The following is a 20,714-nucleotide window of genomic DNA, read 5'->3' as shown; positions in this document are numbered from 1 at the left end:
CGCCGCACTCAGGGGGGAAAGCCCTCAGGAGAAAAGAGAAATAAATAAAAAAAGGCCATAAAATGCCTCCCCCCCCCCCCCGGCTTCTGTCCTCCCTCTTTTTTTAGGGCCGTGAAATTGCAACCAGGCCCTTAACTAATTGAATTTCACGCTCTGCCATTGTCTTATGCCACAGCACCTTCTGTCCCACCAGCCGCTGAGGCAGGGCCTGACAAACGACCCAACAGCCAAAGAAAGGGGTTTGTGTGTGTGTGTGGATGTGTGTGGGTTGGGGGGGGGGGAGTGATGGAGGTGCGGGTGTACACACACACACACGTACACACACACACCCTCTATAGTGTCTGTTCTGCAGACAACTGCAACACATGCTTCCAGTGATCCTCCTGACAGGAGTGACTGGGAGCCCATCTCAGGCCAGTCCCTGGCAGGCCGCGGTGAGGGCCGAGGGCTCCATGAATTAATTATTACACTTTTTTTTTTTAAAGGCGCTGGGTGGGGGGTGGGGGGGACCTCTGAATAGAAAGAGGCAGTTTCTTCAGCAGTGTGAAATGAGCAATAAATGTATTAGGAAGCTGACAAGGGGGCTGCAGGGCCCACAAAGGAAAGCTCTTGAGAGTCGGAGGCTAATCTCCCCTCCATCTGCCCTTCTCATTACCATTTAGCGCACTATCAGTTGCCAATCAGGCCTCAATGGCTTCCTTTCTAGTCTTTATTACGAAGGCGCCCGCGAGAGCCGCTGTCGAGTGAAGGGCCCTGTCAGCTTTCCCCATTCTAAACCCCCGATTTTCCAGGGGTTTATAAACTCGGTTGTAAATTGCTATTAAATGTAAGTCTCAGCAATAATGAACCTTAAGCCCCTTCTCACTCAGCCCTCCCCGCACACCCTTCCCTTGCCCCCCCTTTCCATTATCGTCTTGCGCCGGGGTATTGGATGCAGTCCACCCAACGGAGAGCTGCCAGTTGTCAGCCCTGTTGTTGGAGAAAGCTGCTTAGCCTTTAAAATAGTTAATAATTAGATTAAAACTTCAAATAAATTAACTAGCAGCTGAATGGGGAGCTGGCAGGAGGGGAGGGCTGCAAGGGAGGGATTCCTAATGCTCGGGGAGGATCATTAAAATGGAGCAGGACTCTCTGGCCTGTCTGCAGGGGGGCTGCACGCAGACATACTGGCCTGAGAAGGGTCCCCCACCATCTCCTAAGAGCCTGAGACGATGAGAACGTGAGATGTTCCCCACCGAGTTGCGTGCTCTGCTGGCCTCGTTCTGTGAGAAGACTTTGCACCTTCTCTAGCTACCCGTGTTGGAGGCTCTCTGAGCAAGGGCTGTGACAAACCTCGCCCACATCTTCTCATCCCTCTTTCAAATCACAGAGAGGGGAAGGCACGAGCCTACAATCCACATGGTGAGGCGGTGGGAGGAGCAGAAAGAGAACCCAGCATCCTGATTCTCAGGCCCCTGGGCAATACCCCCTTCCTGTAGGTCAGAGCCCACTTGCTTCTCTCTCCACACACAACTGCCCTGTATAAGACACCATGCCCCTGTGCTTATGCATCGCGCTGTGGCCTCAGGAATGCATCAGCCTACGGACATTGGGGCACCCAGCATGCACCCATGGCCTTTGGCAGCAAAGCACACTCCGCTCATGTTTCTGTCTGGAGCGACTCCATGGGAGTTTGAGGAGAGACCTCCCAGGGCACATTCCGCCCTCGACTCCCAGCCCAGATCCCAGTGGGAGTCGGGTGGACATTGCTGAGGAGAGAGCGGAGATCGAAGTACTTGCAGATTTTCCTTCTCTTGCTTCAAACCGTGCTCGGTGTCTCTGTGCTGTAGGTGTCAGAACGGACGGACATCTCAGCCACGCATATGCAGGCTCATGTCCCGAGGCAGAGGAGCACATATGCACACCCACATCTGCCATGGTTCGGCACACACCCACATGGGGACGTGTCGCTGACCTCACACCTACGTGCTGCCCCGGCACATAGGGGAGCAGGCAGGCCCATCTCTGCGCTCAGGCAGCTGCTTACATGCTGGCATGAGGCACTCCAGCAAGCCGGCAGCCATTAGTATGGAGAGCTGCACCAAGCCAAGTAAGATGGAAGTCAGGAGAGGTATCCTCTGACCAAAAGCGATCAGGGTGAGACCACTGGACCGTCTCACTACCCAGAAAGGGGCATGAGCAGAGATGGGGGTGGAAGTTTGGATTCAGCTCCATAGCCAGGCCTGGAAACTTATGCCCCCTTCTAGCTAAAAACAGCCTGGATCCAAATTCTCCTATACTTCCTTGTTCAAAATATCCCACATCCAATGAAAGACAAAAAGCCCAAATCTTGGTCTTGTTGAAGTCCATGGCTAATCCCCACCACAAGGACTTTGAGGGGAAGGAGGGACCAAACTCCGGCCCCAAAAGAGGTAATCTGGAAAATAAAACTAGGAACCCAAAGCACTTACCTTTCCGGAATTCAATCTCTAGGATGTCTGGAGTATCTGGAGAGGTGGCAGGATCTTTGGTCTTGGTGTAGAGGCCGGGAGGTGCCTGATTCTGAAGGGAAGAGGGGAAGGTGAGAGCTACTGCCAGCTATAACTGTGCATGCCCGAATGCAGTGCTTCGCGCTCCCAGATGACACACTGTGAATGTACCGTGCCCCTGAAACCCCCTGCTTATACTCAGGGTTTAACGTCATCCAGACACCCCTGACTTCCTCCGTCAGTCCTCTCTCCATCTCCACAATCTCTCTCATCCCATGTGTAACTCACACCCAATCTAGGTAGCACTGTCCCACTTTAGCATGACTGAGCTACAGACAGAGGCTGGGGAATCTTCAACAGGCACGGCTCACAGAGTTGGGTCCCTTAGCTCAGGCAGGAGAGGCTTAATGTTTTAAGAGCCAGAGGTCCCAGGTTTGATCCCTGCAGTAGATGACCCACTCAGGGTTTCACTTCTCTCTCCCTGTTCTAGGCTCGCCTCTTACCCAACTCTGGGCAGCCATGCTTTCATAGCTGTCTTCCGGCTCCCGTGAAAATGATGACCTCTCACTGGGACCGCAACTCATTCCTCGTCCCTGGCTTACCAACCTACAGCCATCTAGGCCTTTGGTGGCTACAAAGAAGATGAGAGAGAAGGCCAATGCAACTAGTTTGGATGGAACATCTGGATCCCCCCCGCCCAGGGCTCTTCACTTCAGCTCCCTCCTGGTGCTTATTTGTACGTAAGTCCAGGGGCGCTCACCAACACCATCTCAAAAGCAGAAGCCTGGGTTATCACGGGCAGCAAATCCTGCCTAGCACAGAGTTTTGATGTCGTCACAAAGGAGAGTGCCGGAGCTTACTAGGGGTCTGGGAACAAAGGGCTAGAGAAATCAGACAATTTTTCCCCTCAACTTGATCTCATCTTTTTCTTTGACGCCCGCACAGCTGGAGATGGAATAGCTGTGGAGGAACAAGTCAGGCAGGAAAAAGTGGGACTTTGGCAGAGAGCGAGCGGCAGAGCGCACACTTCCAGAGAGCGACGCAGAGGCGGAGAATTGGGGTTTATGCTGCACTGACCGAAAAAAATAATGACTAGCCCTGACCCCAGCAGGTGCTCCTGCTGCATGTGCTTTTTTACAGTGTCCCCGAGGTTAATATGCCCAGAGGGAAAATAGAGGAACAAAGCAAAAACCCATTTCAAAACACATCAACCTTTATGTATATTTTTTCCAGATTTATAGTAAAGAGGCATCTTCTCTCTTTTAAAGCTGGCCCAGTGGAAATGGCTCTCTCAATTAGTTTATGGCTCGGGACTCGGGTGACTCCAATGAATTGCCACATTTGAAGCACGTACCAGAAAAGGTGGGGGGCAGGGGGGGGGGAAAGGAGACTCTCTCCCCTCCTGGAATGTGAATGTAGCTGCCTCTTTTAAGCTTTGCAATTTTGTGCCTCCCTCCTGCACTCGTCACCCCCCCCCCCGAACAGGACTGGATGTAATGGCCCTGAAATGCTTTCAGACCATTTGCAAAGTCATGTGCCTAGTGGCAGACACCCCACTAAAAACTGGCCCTGATTTTCCGAGGTGCTGAGCACCCACAGCTCCTATTGACTTCAAATTCTGAGCACTCAGCAGCTCCCATTATCAACTCAGGCTACTGATTTAGGTTCCTAAATATGGATTTAGATGCCAAACTTTAGGCACCCCACTTTGAAAATGTTGGTCTCGAATCCTTCTATGCCCAGGCTTGTCACAACTTCCTAACACTGCTTTTCCTGTGACAACCAAAGGGAGGTTTTCCTATTTCAGAGACAGCCCTTGGGGTCTTCTGCCTTGTACTGCCCACTCTAGACAGCTCTTCATCTCAGGATAGCTGGGCTCATCTTGTGTCTGAAGTTACAGGCCGCCTGGAGAATCATTCCATTGACATGTCCCCCCCACCCCCGGACTTTTTCTTTTTCGGGGGCTAATGAAGTGCCGTTTGGTGGCATCCTCCACTTGTCATAACAGACACATTCTCTCAAAGCAGCCAGCCATTTGAATGAGAGCCCCTTGCACGGGGAACACAGCAATAGCTTCCTCCTAAGATTTATTTTGTTGTTGTTTTAAATGTGACTTAGTTTGAATGGAACTTATGCACCTGTTAACTGTCAGGGTTGCAGTTAGGTACATATCAACCCTCAGAGCTCTCTTACTACCATCTCGGAGAATCTCAACATGGTTTACAAATGTTAAACTAATTAAACCCCTGTGGGATTGGGGAGTATTATTATTGTACAAATGGGGAAACTGAGGCACAGAGAGGCAAGCGATTTGCCAAACGGCGCATGGCAAATCAGAGGTAAAGACAGGAACAAAACCAGAGTCTCCCAATTCCCTGCCCAGTGCTTTAATCCCCAGATCGTCCTTCCTAAAGGCTCTGTCCAGCCAGACTCCAAGCAGCACTTTAAGGGGAATTGAGGATGCTCAGTGCATTGGAGGATCAGATCCTTAAAAGCTGTTTCATGCATTGATCTAGGGATGGGGGAGGAACAGGGGGATCTGGCTTTTTTAAAAATAAACTTTTCTCCCTTTTTACTTGAGTCTCACTGAGGGAAAAAATGGGGGTTGGGAGTTTTTTTAAAAAAAGGGAAAAGTTGGAAAAACCCCAAACAAACCCACATTGGGGGTGGGGGGGTGAAGGGAAATGAAACATTTCCATAGGAAATGAAAATTTATTTTGTTTTGAGTTTATTCCATCTAAAGATTTTTGGGGAGAAAAATTAACTTTTTGACACAAATTTCCATTTAATTCTAACTCCCTCCCCCTTAACATTTTTTTTTTTAAAAATCAGAAGAGCTTGCCACCAGTCCCAGTTTATTTTCACAGCGTTCTCCATTCACTCCAGTTCCCTGCATGTCTTTTCCCTGCACCTCTCTCTCTAACCCCACAAGGCAAAGCAGAAATGTCAGAAGAACACAGGCAAGTTTTGTCTCTGTCCCTCTCTCTCAAGTTCTGGCGGAAGCTTTCCTCCCACCACTCAATGTGCTGACACAAAGGTTACATCATGAAACTCAACCCCTGCCCCATTCGTGCCAATCGAGAGGACAAAGTTCTGCCTGGAGTTTCAACACACGTTTCATCCATTCAGTACGTGCAGCTGGGAGACTGTTCAGATGGCAAATAGAGTCCCCGAAAGAGCCACGTTAAGGGGATTAGGCTCATCTCACATACATCAGTTGGTCTATGCAGCCGCATTGTCTCCTGCATTACAATCTTGGCTTCTTTACCCGTACCACACTGCACAGTCAATGTGCACTGGTGCTACCCCATATGGCCACTGGTACCGCGGGCAAAGGAGTGCAGGATTTCCCCAACACAACATGGTATAAGTATGCTGGTAAATCTGTCCGTGTAGACAAGCCTTCCATGAGGAGGCCTCTCCACAGTTCCCACCTCCATCCCACAGACCTGTTTCAAGGGACAGCCAACAAGCCACCAGCTGACTTTGTTAGGCATGATGGAGTATCCCAGAGTGCCAGTCACTAGCATGACTCACCCTCACAAGAGGCCAAATCCAACACCCAACTCACAGCTCTGGCTCAAGCCCTACGCGATCCATTATCCCGGAGGACAGATCCGACTAAACGGGAATCTGTGGAGTGCAGGGGCAACGGGTGACTGCACCAGGAGGAGCACAGGGTCTCGTGTAGCTGGCGCATGCTGGGAAAGAAGAAAATTGCCATCTTTACAGTGACTTGCCCAGCTCTATGGGAAACCCCAGTGCTGAGAGGCACAGAGTACTTTTAACTGCTGCGAACCGAGGGCGCTCAATACATCACAACCTTGAGGCCTTCTAGTTTAACTATTGTGGGACGTTCTCTGCTGGTGTAAATGCGTGTAACTTCATCCTCTTCAAAGGAGTTGTGCCTATTTACACCCCCAGCTAACTATGGGCACACAGAAGCCAGATGCTCAGCTAGTTTAAAACTGGCATAGAGCCACCAAAGTCAGGGGCACTTTGCTGATTTACATCAGCTGAAGATCTGGCACATGTACGACACACACACACATATGAACAATCCTCAAAGGGAACAGACATTGCGTTTTCTTTAAAACAAGACAGAAAGCAACGCACTTATTTTTAAATATATATAGAGAGAGATAGATATTTTACCAAAAACTGTCTCGGATTTTCATGCCTCTTTTTCTTTATTTAAACAAGATATATGCATGCACCCCCCACCTCCAGCCCCCCCCCCACAGATTACACGGGCCGCAGATTTCAATCTTACATCGTCTGGCCTTTTCTAGCCCTGATCATACTTATTAACTAGACCAACCCGTTCGAGATGATGAAAAACTTTGAGTTCAAAAGGAAAGACAGGAGCGGGAGGGAGGAAGAAAAGTATTAAAATCTCTTTACTAAACATTGGAAGTCAAAGTCATATAGTTTCCAATTTTCTAAGCCAACTATGGAAACCCCTATTAAATAAAATAACTAAATAGAAATAAAAGTGACATTTGGCTTGCATTCCATCATTACCGTGCGCGGCTGCCTTCTTTTTATTCTGTCTCCTAAAAGCACAGTTCAAATGACAAATAGTTTGTTGCAGTGTATCAATGCCTTCTATTTATCCATCCCCGCAGGGGGGCTAGTCCTGCAATGTCATCTTTAAAGGGGGGGAGAGAGAGGGAGAGAGAGAGAGAAAGGAAGAGTGTGTGTATGAAGGGGGGGGGGAGAAGAAAGAAGCAAGAAAAACGGGGCAAGAAGAGAAGAAATTGGAAGCAAATGGTCCATGAACTAACCCATGATGTAGAGCTATCGACGCCGCAAATGGTTTATTCATCCGGCGGATATTGTTGTGCTTGGGACTGAATGAACTCTTTCAGAGTGCCATATGAAGTTAAAGCAAGTAAATTTCTATCTTTCTCCACATTAGCTGCCTCATTGCCCTTCAATCGGGCCTCACAGAGGCAGAAAATAGCTCAACCATCTGCTTTCAAATCCCTCCATTTGGCAGGTCTGAGAGGTTTGGGGGGGGAGCCTCGCAGTGGTGTGGCACCCCTCTTTTCTTCGAAGGCCTTCTCCACAGCAATTAGATCTTTGCCCCAGGCCCCAGGTTTTCTTCCTGGGCTCAGGAAGCAGGTTGGGGCAGAGGTGAAGGCCAGTGAAGTCACTACCCCTTCAGAAAGGGGAAGAGACTATGCTGAAGTTTAATCCCTTGCAAGTGTCTCCTTGTGAATTCCGTTGCTGGAAATGGCTGGTGCCTGAGAGGTTAAAAGGGGACCTGGGAAAGGGTTAAGGTAGAAAGGCAAATGCCTTTATTCCCTGACTGTGCTAAACTAGAAAACTGAGTTTTCTGATCTGGCTTTGGTCACAAGTGACACAAGTGGGATGGCCTCAGGCTGGTCCCGCGTGGACAGCTGGGCTCAGCGCGGGAGCACAGCAGGGCTTGGTGTGGTCTCAGCCTCCAGTCTGGAGTGGCTCAGTGCTGGAATGGAAGGGGACGGAGGTACAGTGACAGTCACAAGGTCCCAGGCCCCGGGAGCTGCAGGCCAGGTGCGAGATGCACTGGCAGATCTGGGAGGGAAGGGCCCAGAGGCTGGAACAGCAAGACTTGCTACAGGACAGGACTGGGAGTACACTGGCAAAGTCTCAGGGTGGGGGGCCCTGGGGAGCGAGGCCCTCCATTCACCCCCTGAGAAAAGGTACAGCCCAGGGCATCCTTCCCCTTGGTGCCTCAGAGCCTGACCTGGAAAGACCTCATCTGGGGCAAGAGGGGACTTCAGTCCCCTCGGCCCATTCACACCCGGGTCTGAGGCTGCTAACACAGGTGCCCATTGGGTGCCCTCTGAGGCAGTGGTTTATGCGACGCACACACCGATCTGCTAGAAGCTAGAGCGAGACCTTGCAAGCTCATTTCACACAGGCCCCTGAACAGATGCCTCCGATGGGAATAATCACGACTGGCCTGGGCTAGATGGAAGCCCACAACCTAGTGGTGACGGGCTCCAGATTGAAGTCGCTGTCAGCCCCGTAAGCCCACACAGCCGTCACCATCTCTGTGTCCAAAACTGGAGACTCCCTCTTCCCCGGGGCTATCCCCTCTGACCCCACTGCCTCGCGAGTGGACGTACCAGCCTGGCCACAGGCTACATGGCCATGAGTGCACCACGGGTGCGAGGAGGATTCCTTTGCATCTCTCTCTCTTCATCCTCCCCCCTCCCCCCACTGCTTGTCTAATTGGTGCTGATGGATAGTTTAAGTAGTTCTCTAAGTGTGGCAAGGCCCATGGAGCATGAACTGGAAACACAGCACCCAGCAAGCCCTATTAGAACAGTCAGAGCAGGAGCCATGCTTACCTGGGTGACAGGCGCTGCACCAGAACAAGGAAAGCCTCTGGGCTGGGCGGGGAGGGCTGTCCGCTCACCCAGGGCACAGGGCCTCAGGGGATGAGAGTCAGTTAATGTAGGGACCAGTGGCTGGAAAGTGGGGTGAGGGGATTCCCCCACCTGAGTGGGTAGGAGGCTGGGATTGGCTCTTTAGAGGGGACGTCAGCATTCTGTGCAGAAGTCACGAGGAGGCTGCATTAGGGAGGCTGAGATCTGCATCCCTTTCCGACTGGGGAAGCCACAATTTGTGGGGGTTCAGCAACTGCCTGGGAGCTCCCCCTGGCCAAGCAACTATGGAGCCTTGGCCCATAAACATCAGGGAAACACGAACCCAGACCAGCACATTCGCCTGGTGTCTGGAGGCCCTTCCCTACCCCGAGAGCTCCCCAGTGGCTAACGCCTCACAGGACCAGGCCCCTCGACTGGCAGAAGAATCTGCAGCCCGGGTGGTGCAGGGAATGTTCTCCCCGCCATTCCTCCACTGCACCCAGCCTGTCCCCAGCTGGCTCCAATGCAAAGCCCAGCCTTGAGATAGCAATAAGGGAGAAGAATCCTTGCTGACAGGGAGAGAGGAGTCTGGGATCCAGGCTTCTCTGGATGGAAGAACCACTTTCCATCCTGGATGGGCGTTTCCTCCTGCAGGCTGTCCTGCAGCCTCCAACGGCCCATGACTCCACGTCAGGAGCTAGGCTCCAGCCACTACCCTGCTCTATTCTCCCATCCCTCCCCAGACAGCCCAGCCTCACTCCAGGCCGATACAGCAGTACTGGTCTGCAGATCTCCCCCACACACATCCCGCACTCTCAACCCTGCCAGGGACCCACTGCACAAGCTGTGCCTAACATCTCCCTCTGTCCCACAGCACCTGGCTGCTCTCTCCCCTCACCCCCTGGCATGCAAAGCCAGGTTCACAAACAGCAACAGCCAAGGAGGAGAGCCCCTTCTCTGCCTCTGCAGGGCACTCCCAGCCAGGGCTCTCTCTGGCTACTTCTCAGCTGGACAGCCTCTGAGCAGCAGCTCCCCAAGGTGATCTGAGCCCCGGAGAAGGTACCCTTGCAACATCCCCACACAAAGGGATTTTCTAATCCCGCTACAGAGCTCCCACTCCTCCCCTGGAGAGGAATCCCTCCAGGGGGCTCTTAACCCTTCGCTTCACAACAGAGACAAGCGAGCAAGAGGCATGCCCGGGCTACGGAACTGGGCCACGCTGGAGGGGACGTGGCTCCTGAGTGGCACATGGGCAGGGGAATGACCAAAACCGCTCCAACAGTCTGAGGTTGCACCTGCCACCCCCTCTCTAGCACCAGATGGGGACAAGAGCGGCACTCTGGAAGCTGGGGTGCATTCAGCACCCAGACCTGCGCCCTCTTCCCTCAGTCAAGTGCCTCATCTGGCTAATTGCTTCTTCATTGTTTCCCAATGACATTTTCTCCTTCAGTGTCACCCTGAAACAGCTCCTTCCCCTATTCATCCCAGCAGCAATTAACGTACCAGCAGGGAGAAGGCGGGGGTGGGGGTGGGGGAGGAGAATGGCAGGGCTTGGCCTCCCCGCCACACACGGCCTGCCGTGAAATTTCAAATTAGGCTGCAAATACATCACACGCCCTCGGCCCTAGTCACTGCCATGTAAGACAAGAGACGTAAAGGAGATGATCGATTACCTTGGGGTTCTCCAGGATCCCGGCCTCGTAGCTTCAGAGGGGAGAGAGAGATAAAGAAATTAACAAAATCTACAGATAGGGCCAAGATCTGCCCATGCAAACCCAGCAAAGTCAGGAAGATCTCACAGAGTAGCACGGGGACCATAGGGTTGAGAATATGAACTGCCAGACTGCATCAGACCTGGGTCCATCTAGTCCAGTATCCTACCTCCAGAAGTGTGTCCCTAGCATCTGTTTGCCAGAAGCTGGGAATGGGAGACAGGGGATGGATCACTTGATGATTACCTGTTCTGTTCATTCCCTCTGGGGCACCTGGCATTAGCCACTGTCGGAAGACAGGACATTGGGCTAGATGGACCTTTGGTCTGACCCAGTAAGGCTGTTCTTATGTGGCCAGTACCAGCTGCTTTGGGGGAAGATGTAAGAAACCCTGCAGTGGGTAGTTATGGAGTAACCTGTCTCCCAGGGAAAGTTTCTTACTACATCCCCATGATCCTCTCCAGCTGGGACTAGTTGAGAGCAAGACATGCTCATTCGCCATCGCTCATGCAAGATTGCAAGGAGAACATCAGAGGGAAGAGGTCGCAACCTTACACCAGGGGAGACTCACAAGGACCAGCTCTACAGAGAGCTGCTCAGAGACTAGCAATGGGCACCCGCAGAACCTAGACAGAGGAGCAGCTTCACCGGTGAAGGGGTAGGCGGTGGAGGAGTCTCTGTCCCTCCTATTACTAATCCTTATGCACACAAACAGGGATGCTGAGTAGTGTGTGTGTGTGTCTGTCTGTCTGTCTGTAATGCAGGGAAATTATGCACTTGGAGGAAAGTACGTGTCAAGGGGGTTCTTCATCAGAGGGCTCTTACCACTGACGGCACTCCAGGTGTGGAAGACAAGCAAAGTAACGGCCGTTCTCTACTTGGGAAATGGGGCATTGGGAGAGATGCTGAGCTCCACAGAGAAGGGGTTGAAGCTTTCACAGACCAGCTTTGGGTCAGAACCCAGCGCACCCGGGGAAGACAGCCCTTGTCTGATACCTAAGATGCTGGGCCCGATGCTCCATTGCCCTGCTTTGAAATGACTGCACAAGGCGCAGGACAGAGAATCAGGCCAGTGTGCTGATCACACCTCACCCTTGGGAAGTTCCTTCATCCGCCCAAGCTCACCTGATGTGCATGAGGTTTTCGTCCATGCTCCAGGGGCTCTTGGGAGTGACCGGAACCGGGATGCCATGTTTCTGTGGGAGAGAAGGGAAAACAGGCTCAGAACTCCAGCTGGGTGAGAAAGGCAGACTGGTTCATTACTGCCCAGGGCATGGGTCTGAAAACCCTGCGCATCACCCGGTGCTGCTGTTACCATCAAGACACGGGCATGTAAATGGGGGACCTGGCAGCAGTGTGAATTAAAGATCCCCTGGAGCTTTTCCAAGAGACTAGGGCACAACCCCACTGGCAAGGCCAATCGCCATCTCTAGCCAAAGCAGGTTCCAGGAGATCCAAGCTACTGCCCACCTGGAAAGGCAGCATGAAGTGAACACGAGCACTGCATTCCTGGGGCCACATTCAGAACCACATTCACTCACACACCGAGGGACTGGCAGATCTTGCACACCTGTGTTCTTCGTACTACGGATACCATGCCATATCCATGCATGGCGCTTCACAGGGCAGAAAGACTGGTTCCTTGCCCCGAAGCACCCTCAACCCACGACGTGAGCAGAGACTTCGGGTTAACGGCTAGCACGCAGGCTTTGCAGCGCCATCGCTCCATTCAGCCCTAAGGCAACATCTTTTACCCGCAGAGGGAAGCCAAACGAATGGAGAGGTCAGAGACATCCCTCCTTTGTTCTAAGTCAATGAGGCTGCTCATCCCCTCTAAAATGGCTCGCTCACCTGGGCACACGCATGCAGAGAGCCCCAGCTACCCTCCCATTGCTAAAGATTGGCAGGAGTCGCACCCAGGTCAGCAGAACCATCAGGCAGTGGACACTGCCATGTGCCACTTGGCGGCAGCCGTGACCTGGCCGCTCCCCGCAACCTGCAGCAGACACACTCTACAGGAAGTCCCGCCTGAGAGATCCTATTGGCAGCCACCTGGGAGGCTTCGGATTGTCTCCTGCCCCCGTATATGCCCTCTGGGTGTACCTGGAAGGGTCCAGGCCACGGCGGGGATCCCCAGTGAGCCGCCATGACGGAACGTGCTTCCCTGCTCCTGAACTCCCAGCATCCTTCAGCTCTCACTCGGCTTCCGACCCTCGCTCTGGGCCCGGAACCCCGACACCGGTCCTGACCTCTGGCACGGACCTCGGCCTGCCTGAGCCCTGCCCCCTTCAGGACCCTGACACCATTCACTTGCCCTTCCCACGCATGCTCCCCCTTCACACCCCTCCCCAGCTGTTCACCTACCCACGACCCACCTCCATCCAACCCTCCGCTCTCAGGGTCAGTCTGCACTGCAGAGCGGCTAGGCACACCCACACTGACCTGAACCCGGCCAGCCCGGCTGAGAACAGCAGCGACCATGTGGTGTCACGGACCCTGGCACAGGCTAACAATGCACATCCGGACCCAGGGTCCTGGGCAGCTCGTACAGCCCACGCCGAAGCTGGTGCTGCTGCATCTCCACTGCCAGTTTGAGTGGGGCTAGCGAGATTCAAGCTAGTGTGGGTCTCACCCTCACCCCAGCCCATCAGCAGTGCCTGCCGCAGTCCCATCCCCACTCACCCACCACAGCCTACCCATCTGCCCACTTCTCCTCCTCAACCACCTCTCCCTCTTGCTCTGCATGTACAGCAGCGGGTCTCTTGCACTTTTACACTGGGGACTGCAAAACCCTTGGGGCCCTGCTCAGAGCTCTCCCACTCTTCGGATAGCCCCGGCCATGCCCCCGGCCACTCCTGGAAAGCACTGGGCTGCAGGGTAGGGCCAAAGGGCTTGCACTTCCCCTATCCAGGGGCTGGATCAAACCCTAGCCCAGACTAAAGCCACAGTTTGCCACGCTGCATCCATGGTCCTTGCAGGGACCTTGCAGGGCCCGGGGTCTAATCCCAGTTAGCAGGTGTGAAAGGCAGTGGCGTGAGGAAAGAACCCTGCATCTCAACAGGCCCCTCTGTGGCCCCAGCATCAGGGCACAGACAAGAGGAACAGGTGTCAATCAACAGCACGCCACCCACTGCACCAGGAGCTACAATGATCGGCATCTACTGAGGGCCTGGTCCGGTGTCTCCCGCATGGAGCTGCAGGCCTGGCCCAGGCACCTCTCTAGCTGCTGGGGAATTATCCCTGCTGATCCTACGGTGAAATTCAGCAGCAGTTAACAGCACCGAGCGGTCGATGAGGGAATGGCCACAGCTGTATTGCAGCACCAGACAGACAGACAGACAGATAGACAGACACCCCTCCTCACACAGACACCTCACCACGAGCTCTGCAGAGCTCGCTCGCTCCCCCCTCCCTGCCTCATGTGCGTTTCCCTGGCACACAGACGTACATGGCTGCATGGATATGCGGTGCCCCTAGGAGTCACGCACCCACCCAGACTCAGCTGCCCACCCCCTACAGGCACAACACCCAGCTCCCTCATAAGGTCACCAGCTCACTCAATTATCGGATGACAATTCACTTGGTGAGACGGCTTCGAACATGAGGCGAATGGGCAGCGCAGGGAATTAGCGGGGAGGCCGCAGAGATGCAGTTGCAATGCAACAGACAAGAGGCAGAGCTCGGATTAAGAGAGGAGCTGTGTGGGCTGCTGGAGCCAGGACTGGGCCAGCACTTCGCATTGTCATCCTGGCTTTCATGGGTTCAGAATACAGCCAAAAATCAATCCCGTTGCAAACCTCACACCTTCTGCTCCCAGTGCCAGGTGCACTTTAACCTGCCTTCTTTAACACACACTCACACACACACACACAGCAGCACGCACCCTGAAAACACCAAACCAAACCCTACCAAAACTCACTCACTGCACTGCAAGCCCAGCTCCCCCAGCCCGGGGCGAGAAAGCACCAATCATGTGACAGCTGCTGCTCCCGTTGTTTAATACACACCTGGAAGGTGCTTGGACGCAATGGAGATGAGTAAAACCTTCTCTTATAAAGGCCCCCCCAACCCAGAATGCCCCAGAGGAAAACAAAATGCAAACAGACCCTTGTTCCACCAGTGACCAACAAAGCAATAGCTCCCCCAGCAGCCAGGGCATATCGGCATGGCCCAACCCAATGCCTTCCCTTTGTGTCCTCATGCTGCGCAAATCTGCAGCCAAATACGAATGACTGAACTGCTGCCAGGTGTTTGAGAAACCCCGGAGCGTCCACCCTGGCGCTTTAATGGATGAAGGAGGAGCCAACTAGCTCCTCACCAGGGGCTGTATCCGTTCTGTTTGCTCCTGGGGAACCCTAGACCAATGACAATTTCCCCAGGCCCATCAGAGGTGGGTAAAAAGCCTGCTGGCCTTGGGGCACATGGGCCAGCCATAGAGCTGGACGGCCACGTGACATTGGAGACCAGAAAGGGACAGCAAACTTCAGACAGACTGAGAAATCCCCCCCACACACACACCCCATCCTGAGTCCAGGATCAAATTCAAACACCAAGGAAACAGCACAAACAGGACAAAACACTACACGTGTGTCTGTCTATAACCATGCCTGGGCATGCACAGGCCCGCCTATCCCAGATCAGGATCTCCAAGCAGACTCTGCCCAATGGGAACCCCCCCCCCCCGGAAGACCTCCTCCCTCACCCTCAGAGCAGGGTCCATGAAACACGTCCAAGCTCCACAGCCTGACAGAGGGGACCCTGTTCACACTCCAGCAGCCTGCTGATCCCTCCATTAGCTTTCAAGAGCTTGTTAGTCAATTAATGCTCTTCTTTGTTTATTCTTAATGAGCCATAATCACCAGCACAGGGTGGCCCTGAGGTAATGCTGTCTGCTAACAGCTCCCTTCCTCCAGCCCACTCCCCTGGAGCCTGTGCGCAGAAGAGCATGAACGCTTGCACACTTGTTTCACAACTGTCCTCACACGCACGCCCCTGCCTCCCTCCAATCATCGCCAGCATCGCATCCTTTTCCTTCAGACCCTGAGTTTTCACAGGTTAACAGGACTTGAATGGAAAAATTAATTGGGTTTCCAATTAGAGTTTAAAAAACAAGCATTTCAATCTGAAATCCAGACCAGTTTCCAGTTCCCTGGTGTTATATGTGTTTTTTACAAAATGGTCATAACAGTTGTCACTTCAAAGTTGCGTTTGCCTTGGGCTGCTTAGCCTGAGACCAGGATCGATTCAGGAGTCCAATTCTGATCTCACACCAGTTTTAGGCTGGTGTCACACCACTGGCCTCAACCAAGTTACTCCGAATTTAGACCCAAGCCTGCAGACAAACATTTATGCACATGCTCAAAGTGCATGAATAGTCCCACAAGGCTAAAACTGGGCCGTATGAGATTGTAACGGAGAGGAGAGGGAGGCTCTCCGGGCCAGAGGCTCAGCTGATGGAGGTCAGTCTAGCTCCACTGATGGCCATGATTTATACTAGCAGAAGACTGGGCCCTGCATATTTTTAAAATATCCTTTTCCGGGTTACTAAGCCATAGATCATTGACAGAGAAATGATGTAATAGACGTTTCACCATTTATGCCCTTTCAGTACTGTGAGCCTGCAGGCATTCAAAAAATCCTGAGATTTTTAAAAATACTACAGTGTGGGTTACTTTAATTTGCCTTCTGATTTTTGAGACTTTAAGGGTCAAGTTTTCCTCTACGCCAGGCGTGCTAGAAACACGATTTTAAAAATGGAAGCGGAGATTCTCACATCACATGACTCCAGGAGCTAAGGCTTGAAGACTCCCCCCCCAATAACCCGAGACTCACAATAAAGTTTGTTTACTTTTTGCATTTCACTGAGCTTGGGCATTGAAAGGTAGATCTGAGTGAACGTTATCCAGGTACATTATTTGACGAAAGCCATCATTAGTCAGCAAATGGTTAATGTTCTCATATTGGACCAACTTCACTGAAACTAGACTTATCTGTTTTACTTGTGTTTATCGTCAGTTTCACTTACTTTTCCTCTGGCACCAGCCTAATGTTCCTGTATTTGGATTTCTGGCAATGTTCAAAGACAGATTTTAAAAACCCTCACACCCAACACCTGCGTTCTGTGAAATTTAAGACAGAAGTGCCACTATTTCTGTTTGCGTTAGGTTTCCTAAAGCACCCATTTGATCACCTACTTCCAGAACTAAACTAAGTGGACAGCATCAGATTACAAACATAAAACTAACTCGAGGGCCTGATCTGGCCAACACCCTTATGATGCCAATGCTCACGTGACTAAAGCTACATACGTGTGCCAGGCCCTGATCCTGCAACTCTTTACCCAGGTGCTTCACTTTACTCACATGAGCAGTAAAATTATCAAAGGCAATTTGGGCCCGATTTTCATCTTGTTGAGACCCCAATGGAACCCAGGTGTGTAAGATTAGACAGGTGCAGGATTGGGCCCTGCAAGAAGAGAACAGCTGATTTCTTCAGATCATGGATCGTGAAAGAATAGAAAACTCCTTTTGTCTGTACGTTAAAGAGAGGCCTGGAGCTCAAGTATCTCTGAAAGCTGTGTTTGCAACCCTGTCCTTTTAAATAGAGCTCCCAAACTGTGTTGGTGGGGTTTTGTTTTGGGGTTTTTGTGAGTTTTTTTGCTTTTATAAAGAGACACATACTATTTTCCATATAATAAAAACACAGCTCTCTTCCTAACTCTGCTGTTTGACAATTTGTTTGGCAACATATGGGAAGCTCTTGTAAACTGCCTTCTTAATAATAAAACAACAGATGGCAACACAATCCTCAACACACAGCACTCTGGGGTTTAATGGGATGCTGAGGCCTCGGTCACCGCTGTTAGCGCTCCATGCAGCGCATCCCCTCCAACTCAGCACCTTGGTGTCACAGATATTATCCAGCCAGCCTAGACGGCAGCTATTTAAAAACTGAAGCAATTTTCTGGTTTATGCACAGAGCTGCTTTTTCCCTTTTGATTGATTGAGCCCAGTTGTCAAGCATTTCCATGAAGTCGCTAAAAAAGAAAGGTACCCTGGTGGGCGCTTAAAGAACCTGATGAAAAACTTCTAATATGTTTTATTGCAACTTGTACTTCAAAAAGGAAGGGACGACAAAAGGGAAAATGTATTTGCTTTGTCTATTACGCAAGCCATTGAGCTGGGACCAGTTTCCTTGGCAAATGGATTACAATTAACATCCAGGTAATTAGGGGCCATTAAAACATCACACTATCACACACACCCTTGCATCCAGGAACAGCAGCAGAAATATCACACAGAGCCAGTCTTAATTCCCATAATGGACATGAGAGATGGTGCTCAGCTAAATCCAGAGCACCTTTGCATTGGAAAACAAAAAGGAATCAAGACAATAATAATAATGAACAGCAACAGAACCCAGCTCTTTCATGGTGCTTTTCAACAGTAGACCGCCAAGCGTTTTACAAAAGGAGGGCAGTGTCATTATCCACATTTTACAGATGGGGAAACTGCGGCACAGTGGTTCAGTGACTTGACCAAGGCCACCCAGCAGGCCACTGGCAGAGCCAGTAACAGAACCCAGATTTTCCCAAGCCCCAGTCCTGTGCTCGATCCACTAGGCCACACTGCATCATGAGGATTAAAGGGAGACTAAGGATGGGTGTGTGCTTTAAGTTACAGGATGGGGACTCGGAACACAGGATTCATTTCTCTGCGACAGACCCATGGGTGACCTTGAACAGTTAATTCAGGGTGAAATCCTAAAGTCAATGGTAAAACTCCCATTGGGCCAAGATTTCACCCTTAATCTCTCTGGGCCTGACTGTCCACTGCCCTGCACCACGTGCCGTCATTCACCCCAGTGTACAGTGGGTTTAAAACGCTACTGCTCTGATTCCGCTCTGCATTGGTGTCAATGGCTGCGCATCACGCGGGGCAACAGAGCGCCGGGCCATCTGGGCCTCAGCTCCACATCTGTAAAATGGGGAGAATTATCCTTCCTTCCTCCATACCTCCGCCTTGTCTAGTTTAGGACTGGGAGATTTTAGGGGGCAGGAATTGTCTCTTCCTACGCGTCTACGCAGAACCCAGCACGATGGGGCCCTGACCTTGGCCGGTGCCTCTTAATGCTACCCCCCAGTGCAACGAAGAGTGATAGATTTGGAGTGGGGCAGCCCAGTGGAACCACCGTGAGCTGCCACGCAGGAGACTTGGGGTCAGTTCCCGCCTCTTGCACTTCAGGGGAGGTTTTGCAGCCAATGTGCCGGGAGCACCTGGGCATTCCCCAGTCGAGTCACCTCCTGGCCAGTTAAGGAACAGTTAAGTGAATCTAATGTCGTCTCCATCCCCCGGGCAGAGCGAGAACTGTGACCATGGCCCAGAGGGTGGGACGGATTGGGGGACAACAGAGGCAAGAAAAGGCCTCCACGTCGGGGCAAAGGGCAAGTGCCATGAGGATGAGGGGCGCAGCTGACACCACGGAGGGGAGATCGTACCTTGGCATAGTCCATCAGGTCGTTGCGTCCGCGGAAGCGATTGTAGAACTCCGGCATCCTCCAGGGAGCAATGATCTGAGAGATGGGGCAGAGACAGACAGCGGGTTGAGCGAGGTTGCTTCTGCAGCATTTCAAATACAAGCTGCCAGAGGGAGGAGGCCAATTTCTCCATGTCCCTCAGCAGCAGCGGGTCCTTTCTGAGACCCCTGCTCGCACGCGTGGGCCAGCCCAGCCATGCAGAGATCCTGACCCACAAAGCCCCAGGCAAGCTCACACGCAGCAGCCCCAAGTCGGAAAGAGCCGCTCTGAGCCAGGGGACTCTCCCCTGCAGGCTAAAGCTCAGCTATGCAGTCAGTCGGTGGGAGGAAACCTACGTGGTGGAGAGTGGCACTCTTCTGGCCAAGGGGCCTGCCAGTTCTGAAGGGGCCTTCGCCCCGCTGAGTCCCCCTGGTGCAGGGGCACAGGGTTCAGACCCGCCCCAGCACCTGCCGTGGCCGTGAAAGCGAGCGCAAAGCCCCTGGCCTGATCACCCTCCACCCCCAGGCAAGGGTTCAGCAGTTCTGTTTTTTCTCCAGAAGCAAAGCACCGTGGTAAAGCCAGGCCTGCCCAGTGAGCAGGCAAACTTGCCCCCTTCCCCTCCTTGCTGTGCTGGGGAAGGCACTGGACTCTAGGTCCGGGAACGCCAAGGCTGCTGTCAGCCACAGACCAGGGAGCAGCCGCACAAGCTTCCCTCTGCCCAAGCACCTCAACCCGGAGGCAGAGGCTGCGTCCAGCGGCGAGAGAGGAGTTCAGACTCTATGGCCCAGTCAGGCCTTCATCCCACCACCACAGCTGCTGGGCACGACGGATGGACTCAGCGATCGCCCCCCTCATCCTCCCTCATCTGTGCGGCATGGTTTCATGTCTCCTCAGGACCTTCATGACAGAGGGCCTGATTCTGCCCTAACTAACCTTGGTAATGCCACCGGCTGACAGGACACCTCCCGCCTCGCCCTAGAAGAGCGAGATCAGGGGGACGGGACAGGGTATTGAGAGGAATTTTACTGCGAGCCGCGAAATGCTGAGATGAGGAAGGTTTTGGGAATAGGAATAGTGTATATGGACCTGTCTCCACCCCACCCACCGCAGGAGCTTCCCTGGTTCAGATAAAAAGGAACCAAGTCAATCTTTGGAGGTTTAACGAGACCACAACCGAAGCCTGTTCCCTTTTGATTCTTCCCCAGTAATAATACTGCCCTCACACACCAGTCCGTTTTCCCTCCACACCCTTCCGCAGACGAGTCACTACAATCCTTTTCCTCATCAGTACATCCGAATCCCAAACAGCATTGAGAGAATCAATCAGAACAGCCTCCCCGCCAGCAAAAGACACTGGGGACTAGTTTTGCAAGTTTCACAGAGCAGGGAGTGCGGCAAAGTGATTCTCATTGCCTGAAGCACACACCACATCCATCGGCAGAGATTTAATCTCCCCACACAAAGGTTGAGTAACCTGAGACCCTTCCAAGCTGCCACTGTAACCCTAACAAGCAGCAGAATATGCTTGCGGGGAGGGGGACGTGTCCATTATCCCACCAGCCGCTCAAGGCGGCTGCCTTGTTACTGTTTGTTTCACAGCACTGTGGTGTTTGGGGTAAAAATAGGTCAATTAAAGATCATTACAGCCCCCTCAAAT

The 20,714-nt window shown here is 52.4% G+C and overlaps 1 protein-coding gene across 1 annotated transcript in view; it reads right to left on the bottom strand.

Annotated features, from left to right (window-relative positions):
• ASS1 (argininosuccinate synthase 1) overlaps window positions 1–20,714 on the bottom strand; it is a 77,258-nt gene that overhangs the window by 34,979 nt on the left and 21,565 nt on the right. Inside the window, exons 7-10 of the mRNA XM_048823265.2 lie at window positions 19,040–19,114; window positions 11,668–11,738; window positions 10,504–10,534; window positions 2,451–2,541 (exon numbers count right to left, since the gene is read on the bottom strand). Of these exons, the coding sequence (XP_048679222.2) occupies window positions 2,451–2,541; window positions 10,504–10,534; window positions 11,668–11,738; window positions 19,040–19,114 (268 nt within the window). The remainder of the gene's footprint in view (window positions 1–2,450; window positions 2,542–10,503; window positions 10,535–11,667; window positions 11,739–19,039; window positions 19,115–20,714) is intronic.

This window comes from Caretta caretta, chromosome 16 (genome assembly GCF_965140235.1).
Source record: "Caretta caretta isolate rCarCar2 chromosome 16, rCarCar1.hap1, whole genome shotgun sequence".
In the NCBI taxonomy this organism is placed as follows: Eukaryota; Metazoa; Chordata; order Testudines; family Cheloniidae; genus Caretta; species Caretta caretta.
Note: the sequence above shows the minus strand (reverse complement) of the source record. Positions and strands in the feature narration are given on the sequence as shown.